The sequence below is a fragment of the Struthio camelus genome, chromosome 26, assembly GCF_040807025.1.
Source record: "Struthio camelus isolate bStrCam1 chromosome 26, bStrCam1.hap1, whole genome shotgun sequence".
NCBI classification, from domain to species: Eukaryota; Metazoa; Chordata; class Aves; order Struthioniformes; family Struthionidae; genus Struthio; species Struthio camelus.
In genome coordinates, this window is record NC_090967.1 from 7,999,060 (window position 1) to 8,010,264 (window position 11,205).

An 11,205-nucleotide genomic window follows, 5' to 3' on the forward strand; every position below is an offset into this window, starting at 1 on the left:
AAATGTGGGTATGTGGCAAAAGCAAACAGTGATTGTAATAGATCTTGATTTGCTGCTTCATACTACATCTGAAGTAAGAGTGATACTGGAAAAATTGAAATTGGTGTTCTATGGAACAAAGTGCTACTTTTTTAATGGGTCCTCTATTCAGAACTGTGGAACTTTCTGAGGTTCAGTATTAAAGCTTGTCAGTTACATCGGGAGTTACATGACGTGTTTGATTACTGTGAGAGTGACTGAGCACTGGAACAGATTGCCCAGAGAGGTAGTGGAGTCTCCTTCCCTGGAGATATTCAAAACCTGCCTGGATGCAATCCTGTGCAATGTGCTCTAGAGGACCCTGCTTGAGCAGGGAGGTTGGACTAGATGATCTCCAGAGGTCCCTTCCAACATTGGCCGTTCTGTGATTGTGATTTTTTTTTTTTTTTTTTTTTGATAAGCCAGTGTGTTCAGGATTGTTCGTCCTCTAATTTGACTCTGGCATGGTCAGCTCTGTTAACTGACAATTGTTCTAGTAATTAGCTCATCTTGTTGAATGGGTGTTTGCGAGGTTGAAGTTATATTTCAGTATTTGTTCTCTCACATGGCCTGTTGCTTTTGAAAGCTGAGTTCGGCTTTACTACTTTTTCTTTTCATGTAAAATTGTAAAAGATTTTGCAAAGGAGATGTTTTGGTTGATTGGCCTGCTGCATGAGGTGCTTACGGTATTTGTTTACAAAACCTGCTCTTTGATGGAGCTCAACCTCTGTCTGGGTGGCCTCATTTCCCAGTGCTAAGCATAAACTTTATTTATAGGCAGAACAGAAAACTTTGTTTCCAGCACACTCAAACTCTCCTAATATTTAGGAGGATCACCTGTTGTTTCTCACCTTCAGACTGCTTTAGCTTAGGATTGGTTGCTTCTCTTAAACATAACTGTGTAGAAGTTTGTATTGGCTTCAGCTCAGCAGGATGGAAGATGTTGGGAGTATTTTGGGGGTGGTTTGGTTTTGAATGGTTGGCTTGGTCAAGAAGGGTGGTTATATGCTCTGTTAGCGTCTCGATTAAAGCAAAGTTTACCTCTAGGTCTGCTGGTATTAAAAAGGATGAGAAGATGGACAAAAAGGATGATTCTAAGAAATCAGAGAAAGATGGAAAAGACGAAAAAGAAGGAAAAGAGAAAGATGAACAGAGAACTGTATCCTCAGATCGGTCTAGGACAAGCAAATCAGGTAACTTTAACTGCTCTTCAAAAAAGGTTAAAAAGTTTTCAAGGATACTTTTTTTTTTTTTTTTAAAAAAAGGAAACAAACTAATACAAAGAATATGAGTGACTTAAATTGTATGGTGAGGCTTTTTTTTTTTTTTTTAATCCAAAAAATCCATCAGCTAAGTAGGAAATCGAACAACAAGCTTAGGCATTCAGAATCGTGGCTGATAACAAAACTTCAACATCTGTGAAAGTTGGTGTGTTCTTGTTAAAGATGGTTCATAATTCAGAAAAAGACCGTGAAGTGTACTTCTTAATACGTAAGTCTTCCCAATTAAAAAACTGTACCAGAAAAACCTTGGCAACTTCTCCCCTCCCACCCCAACATAGACTGCTACTAGCTTAGCAACAGTGTTGTAATAATTACTGGACCTTAGCTACCCTGTAAGGCAATCTGTGAATTTTGTGAAACCTTAATTACTGGGCTTAGAACTGATGAACGTGGTGTATGTGTGTGTTGTGTTGTTTTTTAATGATGACAAAAGTATAGATTATACAGGCACAGGAATGAACTTAAATTTACTTTCTTTTAATTGTCATACTCTGCAGAAAACACTGCTTTACTGTAATTTAAACATCTGATGTATTATCATTTATTCTTGTCTTTTTTTTTTTTTTAATAGCAAGTCGAGGAACTGAAAGGACAGTAGTAATGGATAAATCAAAAGGAGAACCAGTTATCAGTGTGAAAACTTCTACATCAAAAGAGAGGGTATGTACAACTTTCAAAGAAGCCTTTTTGTAAAAGTAGGTATAAAACAGATTTATGTGCATATATTTGAAAGGATTTTTTTTTTTTTCCCTTGTGTTTTGGAAACTGTTCTTCCTTCCTTCCTCCCTTCCCCCCCCCTTTTTTTTATTATGTTATATAGGTAAACGCTTATATTTGACCTATTTTTAGTCTTTATCACTACTGCCCTAGTCAAAGAGGTATGGTTGTAACGTGAAAATGACGTTCACATGATAATTTCCCTGAATGTGGCGACCAGTGACCTTTAAAGTGGTATATTATTTGCCTCCAGTGCATGTTAGACCCTGTGCCCCTAATGTTTAGACATTCAAACTCTTCAGAAGTTCTAGCCAAGTTATGGGTGCTTCTGCCAAACTGTTTTGCAGAAATCCAACATTATTTGCCTCTCGGAAGGTATCATAGTCTGTTTTATTCAGGTGGGCATCAGGTGTTTTACCTGGGAATTCCAGCTAAACGTACGCTCTGTTCAGCTAATGTATTGTTTTGATTTAACAGAGTACGAAAAGCCAGGATCGCAAATCTGAGAGCAAAGAGAAGCAAGATATTTTATCATTTGATAAAATCAAAGAACAGCGAGAACGTGAACGTCAGAGGCAAAGAGAGCGAGAAATCAGAGAGACAGAAAGACGCCGGTAAGTCTTCTCTTTTTGCCCTATCTTTGAATGGCATTTGTTTTTACCTCCTAGATAGTGTTTTAAACAGGCTTCAACTTAGTGTAGGGCTGACCCTTCCCCATCACTGTATTTCAAATCAATTTGAAATAAACTTGGTAGAACAGACACAATACCAAATGAGGAAAGTTTTTATGACTGAAATTATACAGTCTTCTCTAAATCTGTGCTTTTAAGTAGACTCTTGTTGAATAAAAACTTTTGTAGGTGCTTTCAGATCTTGTGTTCCACTCTTCTCAAGCAGATTTGAGTTTTCACAATATTTAATTACATTTTTTCCTGGAAATTCAAAAATACTTTCTACCTGTGCTGTCTTCTGAGGAGTACATATAGGACGTTGCATTCTGTGAAAGCCTTATCAGAGCAAGCTTTTAGAGCAGATACTGTTTGCTTATGCAGAATGCTTACCTCCCTTCTTTCATGTTTCTTACCTGTTCTAAATGGCTGTGATTTAGTTGAGGAAAGACCATTCAGGTAAAGCAAATAGTGGGAATAACCTAGCAACCTTATTTATTGCCGGGAGGGGGATGGCAGGGGGGACCAGATAGGATGGGAGACTGGTCTTAAGATACTTTGTTTTTGAGTGAGTATCTGTTTCAATTAGAGAGAGAGAGAGGCGAGAGCGAGAGCAGCGTCTTCAAGCCATTCACGAACGGGATGAAAGACAGAGGCTCCAGAGAGAGCGGGAGCGACTTGAATTTCAACGACAGCGTCTTGACAGAGAGCGCTTGGAGAGAGAGAGGTTGGAAAGAGAGAGAATGCACATAGAGCAGGAAAGGAGAAGAGAACAGGAACGCATCCAGCGAGAGAGGGAAGAGCTGCGACGTCAGCAAGAACAGCTACGTTATGAACAAGAACGGCGATCTGCGATGAGAAGGCCTTACGATCCTGATGGCAGGTAATAACTGCAATGAGATTCCAAACTTTTTGGCTACATCCTGTTATAGGCTCTAGAATGCTTTATCTATGTAATTTGCAAGTACTCTCACTAAAACAGTTGTTGGAGTTCACAACTGAAAGCTTACTTACGTGTTGCTTTTAACACTTAAATATTGATCTTTAGAAAGAGCAAATGTCATACTTGCCTACCCTTAAGCACAGCTTTATTGCAGCAGGTTTAAAAAAATGAGAAACTATTTCCCAAAGAGGAATGACTGAGAATAGAAATTGTAACATAAAAACTCTAAAGCAAGGATGCTGGCAAGGACAGATATTCATTCTCTTCTCATGTCAACACGTGCTGAGATTAAGCTTTTGTATGGCATTGTTACAAATAGCTTTTTTTCCTGAAACTGACATGAAGTTATCAGTTTAACACTCCTAGAACTTTAATCATAAATCAAAAATAATTCTTTGAAAAATCAAGTTGAATTAAGTTTGACTTCAAGAGAGCAAGAAAGGAAGACTGTCAAGAGCTTTCTATTAATGATATCTTTTCTTGCAGGCGAGATGACCCATACTGGCCAGAGGCAAAGCGAATGGCAATGGATGATAGATACCATTCTGAATTTAGTCGTCAGGATCGCTTCCATGACTTTGACCACAGGGATCGTGGTAGATACCAAGATCATTCTTTGGACAGGTCAGTAAGGTGGTGTTTTTTCTTTATGTCCCTTTAATGAAATTAAGTATCCTTTCTGGTTTACTGTGGGTTTGAACGATGCCAAAAAACCCCCAAACAAGCCCTATGAGTTTCTTGCATCTCATTTTATACCTATTTGCAAACCTGTGTTTTCATCACTTAGGGATATATCAAAAAGAGTTTGCATAAAGATTATAAACCGAGTCCTCTTGTAGTCTGCCATTACACAGAGGGCAATCCTGCAACTTCTCTCAAGATAGCAGGTACAGAAATTTGGTTTCCAAATCCCAATTAATTAGCATAAGATCCAGCAATTTCTTTTTGCTTTGAAACTTTCCCTACGCTTATCTTTGCAACCTAGCTTACGCTGACTTTAGTTCCACAGACTGCAAAAATACTTTCTACGTAGTGCCATCGAGACATTTATTTTACTCTTAAAAGAGCTTTGGCAAAGACTATACCACTTGATTTTTTTCCTTGTAACTTGTTTCTGATGCTGGTAGATTCACTTGGTATCCTTCCTTGGTACCAGGCCTGGTACAGTGCTCTTGCCTCAAGTACCTCACCATGCCTCAGTGGTCCTTCACTTAGCATGAGTTATTGTAATATGGTTATGTTGGTCTCTCCATGTGCTAGGTTGTTGAAACAAAAAATCTTTTAAAAGCTTCCTGCTGAATGAACATTGCTGTTCTCAGATTTTCAACCTAATGAAGATAAATTTCAGTGTGCTTCTTGATACAAACCTTAGTATTATTATGACTGTTGGATTGTTTTGACTGAACTTCTTTTTTTTTTTTTGTTCCAGAAGAGATGGTTCGAGAGGAATACCAGATCGAGATGGGCAGGTGGGTCTTATTGAGATAGTAGCCTCAAACAAACAACAAAGCATGCATGCACATGTGCACACACGTGTACGTGTGTACACCCCGGCATGCATGCCTTCTACTTAAAAGCAAATGTTGTTCAAGGAGCAACCGATTTGGCATGTTAGATGCACAAAGCATAAGTTAGCTGCTCACTAAGGCAGTAGCCATAGACTGGGGAAAACATTTTGAGTGATCGGAGCTATAATACAGCATCTTTTCATGCCAATATGTGGTGATAAAAGTTTTCTGGTTAACTCTTTAAGTGTTTTTAATGTATCTAAGAAGTAGTCGCTATAGCACTGTATCCATACCTGGCGAGGGACCCCTTATCTAACATATATCTAAACAGTATATAGAAAATAAAAGATGACATAATGCAACAGGCAAATGACTGTAAAAGAAGATTTGTGATTACTGCAATGGTATACTTTCTGAAGAAAGGAAGTAGGCAGATCTTTTTCTAAAGTGAAAAATCTGGAGCCAGAAAATAAGCCTTTAAAGAAGAGGGGGAAGAATTTGGAACAGAATTTGTGAAACTAATGTGAAACTATCACATTAACAGATAACTATCACATAACAGATTTGTGAAATCTGTGAAACTATCTGTGAAATTAATGCCTAGAATGAAACACAGACAGGAGCAGCAATGGAACCATTGAAGAATAAGATGGCTTTTTTTTTTTTTTTTTTTTTTTTTGGAGAAAATAAAGCGACCTCTTAGAGGAGCTGGATGAAATTTTGCTATCCTGAAAAAAGGCCTGTATTGATTCTTAGCATAACTACGTACTATTTGCCTTCCAGCATTACCCAGATGAACGCCATGGAGGGCCTGATCGTCACTCCCGGGACTCCCGAGATGGTTGGGGTGGCTATGGGTCTGACAGAAGAATGACTGAAGGGAGAGGGATGCCTCCGCAATCCCGGTTAGTGCGTATGAAACAAGGGAAGCAATTTGTTAGTTGTTAAAATATTTGTGCTCAGTGAACCTTCAAAGGGTGATGGTGGAAGCAGTTTCACAAGTGTGAATCCTCTCTCCAGATAGTTTCTTCAAGGGTCTAATCTCCTGGATGAGCAAGGAATTTAACACATGTAGTTCCCCTGTGCATCAGTGGAGTGTTGTTAGTGAGTAAAGAGGTGCTACTCAGGCAGCTCTGCTGATAACTGTGGTTCTCTTGTAAATGTTTCCATTTCTACAAATGAGATCCAGTCCTGTACTGGATGCTCCAGTAATGCCAACAGAAGTCTTATTTGTGGTTAGCAGTCAAATTTTAGGGAAACCAAGTCAGAATCTCTGTGACAGTGAGGATGGGGAAATGAGACTATTCTGGAATCTTAGAGGTTTCTCTTTAAACCAGCTAATCAAGCTAAGTATATTTCAGTTGTATAATGTTCAGTTATGACTCCCGGATGGAGGGATAGCATTCCATTAATTGTTGTTTGTTTAAATATTTCAGCATATTGTGATACTAATTATGCCTCTGTAGATCAGAAAAAGATGAGCTTTATTGTGTAAAGGACACTGTTCAGCAAGTTTTTTTTGTTCTTCTGGGAACAGTTTTTATTATAATTATGGGGTGGATATAGATACAGCTTGATAAACTATTTAATACACGTTTGTATGGGGTACGGTATTTGGCTTTACCCTATGCTATTAAATTGATAAGGGACACACCTAGAAGATTTTCTTTTATTTTTTTAAGAGATGGACGTGACTGGGGAGATCATGGTCGAAAGTTAGAGGGGCATCAAGATCGTTCATGGCAGGGAAATGTGGATGGAGGAGTGATGGGACGGGATCATGAGAGATGGCAAGGTACACTTGCTGCTTACCAGTGTGATTGTGGTTTTTCTATGAATTGCTGCTGTTGAACTTCTAGTGGTAGTTAAAATTCCTACAGAGCTTTAACAGCATTACAAAGAAAGCAAATAAAATTCTGGGAACAAGGTGGCTTTTTTAATAGGAATACATGCATTTTCTTTCATATTTTCTTACTTTTTTATTCATTTATTTTTTTATTAGGTGGTGATAGAAGCATGCCTGGTCAGTCAGGACCAGGCCATGTGATGAATCGAGGAGGGATGTCAGGGTAAGAAGCTTTGTCAGAGTGCTCAAGTGCTCACGGATGTTCTTACAATAGCTAACTTATCTGAATAAAAGAAGAAATTTCTTTCAGTTGTGCAAAGTAATACTTTGAACTCCTACTCAGCTATGAATTTGCAAGTAGAAAAATAACAAATCAAACATCTTGTGTCAGAGAGGAGCATTTACTCTTCGTGGCAATTTTCAATTTGTTTGGTCTTGTTTTTAAGGCGTGGAGGCTTTACACAAGGTGGAAACCAGAGCCAGATGATGCAGAGTAGTGGAATACAAGGAGGGTTTGCAGGCCAGGATCGAACGAACAGACTGACTGATCCCCGTTTTACCCGCCGCTACTGAAAGCACTATATATATATGTATGTGGTGCTTTCAATTTTTTTTTTCAGTGCAAGATGACAATGGTGGTGAATTTTATTAGCCAAGGTCACCTTGAATTAATGATTACAAAAAGCAAAACTGCTGCCATATTGTAGCCAAATATTATGTCAATGCATTTGTTTATTTTTTTGTAATAAATGTGTTCTTGGTCAAACAGCAGAGTTTCTGTTAATGGAACATTCCATTTTTCAAAAATAATAAAACCAGTTTACAGCTACCATTATTTCTTGCTTCCCTAGTCTTTGGTAATATACCTCAGGACATGGATTCACATACGGTAAAGGGAAGACAATCTGCCTTCAACACCATGAGTTTTTAAATAATGTAATGAATCTATGACGATGTGGGTGTGTGTGGCTTTACCTGCATTTGAGACAGAGGTGGGACTGATGCATTTTGCAATTTGTATGTGACTTGCTACCAGGTGTCATTTACGTCCATTAACTAGTAAAGGGTTGCTTTATTTTTTTTTTCCACTCCGTTCTCAGGGTTCCAGCAGTTGCTTTGGGCTCAGTAAGCTGCCTGAAGACAGTGCCCAGGGAGCAGGTTACACATGGCGTATGATCCCTTGGACTGCTCTGTGGGGGGGGGTGGGAGGGGCTGCCCAGCACCCTCCATGAGTCTTTCAGTGTGGCTGGGAGTTGCTCTGTGTGGCGTTTGGGGAGCTCCAAGCCCCCCTGAGTGGCCTTTTGGATGTCCCAGAGTGGACTGTGCTTTTTGGGATGCCTCAAGACCCCCATGTGGCTTTTGGGATGCCCTGTGTGGCTATCAGGTCCCCCCAGGGGCCCTCCTCATCCTTTCCAGAATGCCCTGGAATGCCCTGTCCCACAAGGGCTGTCGGCTGCGGCAGCCTCCCTGCTGCTGCCCCCCATGCTTGGGGCGTGGGACTGTGCCGTGGGAGCTGCGCTGGAGAGGGAGCCCGGGGGCCCTGGGTGAGGGGGGCTGCGCTGAAGGTGGGGGGATCCCGGGGAAGCTTCAGGGAGGGTCCATCTGGGGGTGGTTCGGATTCGTACCGGATCGGTTTGGGGATGGGGGGGTGCGGGGACAGTGTCGGAGCAGATCGGGGCCTGTCGCGGGGTGCCGGGGAGCCCCGGCCCCTGTTCCTTTTCCAGGAACGGCTCAGGTGAGTGGATTGGTGACAGATGTTGTCGGGCTGGTAAGCACTGCCTGGCAGAATAGTAATTTTGTTGTTTTGGTTTTCCGGGCGTCATGGGTGTCCCTATGGCCATGATATCAGAGTCTGCAATCGGAGTAGGGCAGGTGAATGGAGTGACGCATCACTTTGGCTTTGGGGGAGGGTGTTCTTGCAGGAAAGGTTGGTATTGATGGGCATGCAGGTGACTGCTTGTGGCCTGGTTTTGCAGGTGATGAAGGCGAATGTGGCAACTGAAGGAACATCAGAGAGGATGTACCTGCCATTGAGGATGGCTCTTGAGAACAGATGGTGACCCACAGCACTGCAAAAGCTAAGCTGAGGGGCAGAGAGTGTTAGTGTGTTTTGGAGGCAAAGGTGGAGAGGTCTGGAAGTCAGTGTAGTGTGGAGGGCTGTTCAGGAGGAGTCCTGTGTGTGAGGTAGAGGCAACGGGGTGTGTATGGCAGGACGGGAGAGTGTCCTTGGTAGGGCAACTGCACAGCATCTGTGTTATTTTGTAGTCTGTGTAGTGCATTTTGTAGCTATCCTATACTTTTCTCAGGTCTTAATGTTCCTCTTGTTCTTTGTGTTCATGGAACACGGCCCACACTTTGCAGCACTAGTGCGGTAGCTATCCATAGGCTTTTGATTGGCCTGAGTCATGAGCATAGCGCCAGTGGTGCACATCTCATCATGTGCAACCTGCTAAAAGGGTTAGTCTGTCATGCTGGATTTGCATCAAAGCTGTCTGTGGCTGGTCATGTTTTTGGTGATTATCAAGGCCTTGTCGGATGCTCATCTTCTGAGGCTGCTCTTCTGTGTCTTCCCAGTGTCCTTAAAGGGTTTTCTTCCCTGCGTCATTATGGTAACAGGTTTTTCTGGCAAGCCTCTTCTTTCTCAATCCTCCTGGCTTTGTCAGCTACTTTCTGTCACTGGCTGTGGCATTTGATTCTTTTCTGGGCTTCTCCAGAGCATCTGAGCCATGCAGTTGTGCCATCGTAAAATGCTGCCAGCCAGAAAGCCTCTATGTGCAGGAATAGCTCTTGTGTAGAACGTGTTTTGTGTCTAATGTTTTGTGTGTGTCTGGGATTGGAGCTGCTCAGGTTTGTACGTGCCTGTGTCGGGCTCGCACTGGGCTTATAGGGGCTTCTGCTGGGCTCTACAGGCTCATACAGGCCTGTGCTGGTGTCTAGGGGCTCATAGGAGCGTGTGTCAGGCTTTTAGGGGCCTGTGCCGAACTCTACAGGCTCGTATGGGCTCGTGCTGGGCTCTACGGGCTTGTATGTGCCCATACTGTGCTCTGCTGGCTCATACAGGCTTGTGCCAGGCTATATGGGCTCCTATGGGCCTGGCCCCTATGGGCTCGTACGCGCCCATGCCGACCCCTACAGGCTGCTATGAGCCTGGGGTCTATAGGCACGTACAGGCCTGTGCCAGCCCCTATGGGCTGGTTCATGCCTGTGCTGGCCCCTATGGGCTTGTATGGGCTCATGACCAGCTCTACTGGCTCATATGGACTTGCCCTACAGGCTACCATGTGCCTGCGCCGAGCCCTGCAGGCTCCCATGTGCCGTCCAAGTGGAAAGGTAGAAACAGCTGGCCTTTACAAAATTATTCCTCTAGTTTTTGTATGAAACTAATATTAATTTAGCTCCCTTGCCAAGGGAGAAGAGAGGTAAATCCCCTGGTACTGTTTCAGCCTATTGGATGTGCTGCAGTGCATCATTCAGGTTTGTGAACTGAATGTGAGGTGGTTACGGGTTCTGTCTGTCTCAGAGGCTGTTATTTCCAGTTGTCATTTGTGCTCTTTGAAAAAAACTTTTCATCTTTTTATGTGGACATTTGTCTTAACTGTTTTACTGTGATAACTGTGTTGTCACAGTGCATGACCTCCCTCATGTGGTGCTTGTTTGTATACAGAGGCTCTCCCATATGCTCTTGCTTTTTTTTTTTTTTCTTAAACAAAGTAAAGGAAACACCTTTATTGAGCAATCAATAGCCCAGTGTTCCAGTCATGCCAAGACAGGAAGAGGAGGACTAGCTACTGAGATTCCCTAGAGAACGGAGAAAGAGGAAGAGAATCCTGATAGGAGGATTAGCACTACCTCAAGATCATTACATGGGCACTGTAATTGAGGAAACAGCAAGCTAATAGAAGAAAGAGTAAAGCTTTGTGTGAAATAAAGGGTCCTTCCCATCAATCCTGAGTAAGAGGGTTGCATTTCTTATAGTGGTGTATCCATAACTTTTCTGGTAGCAGCAGACCGCAATGGGAGGTTCTGGAAAGGAGTCAGGAGCAGAGCTGGAACAAGAGAATGAGGCTTTTTTCTCTAACCAGATGGAAGCAGCTGTAAGCATGCTTGCCATAAAACAATGAGGACAAGGCACACCCTGGCTGGGGACCTTGCCCTGGGCCCTGACTGCGGGCACCCGGTCCGCCCTGCTGCCTGAGGCCTGCTCCACCTGCTCGCCTGCTAG

At 42.4% G+C, this 11,205-nt stretch overlaps 1 protein-coding gene across 4 annotated transcripts in view; it reads left to right on the top strand.

The window, feature by feature from the left end:
- LOC104151020 (scaffold attachment factor B1-like) overlaps positions 1 to 7,818 on the top strand; it is a 17,881-nt gene extending 10,063 nt beyond the window's left edge. For 2 of the 4 annotated variants that reach the window (XM_068920024.1, XM_068920025.1), the window contains 10 exons: positions 1,066 to 1,211; positions 1,873 to 1,961; positions 2,496 to 2,632; positions 3,276 to 3,569; positions 4,116 to 4,253; positions 5,059 to 5,098; positions 5,921 to 6,042; positions 6,820 to 6,932; positions 7,140 to 7,206; positions 7,430 to 7,818. In XM_068920024.1, coding sequence (XP_068776125.1) covers positions 1,066 to 1,211; positions 1,873 to 1,961; positions 2,496 to 2,632; positions 3,276 to 3,569; positions 4,116 to 4,253; positions 5,059 to 5,098; positions 5,921 to 6,042; positions 6,820 to 6,932; positions 7,140 to 7,206; positions 7,430 to 7,556 — 1,273 coding nt within the window. In that variant the 3' untranslated portion in view covers positions 7,557 to 7,818. Of the gene's footprint in view, positions 1 to 1,065; positions 1,212 to 1,872; positions 1,962 to 2,495; positions 2,633 to 3,275; positions 3,570 to 4,115; positions 4,254 to 4,416; positions 4,517 to 5,058; positions 5,099 to 5,920; positions 6,043 to 6,819; positions 6,933 to 7,139; positions 7,207 to 7,429 lie in introns of those variants that run through there. The other 2 variants (XR_011136396.1, XR_011136397.1) reach the window with 2 other exon arrangements.
- Positions 7,819 to 11,205: the final 3,387 nt, after the last annotated feature.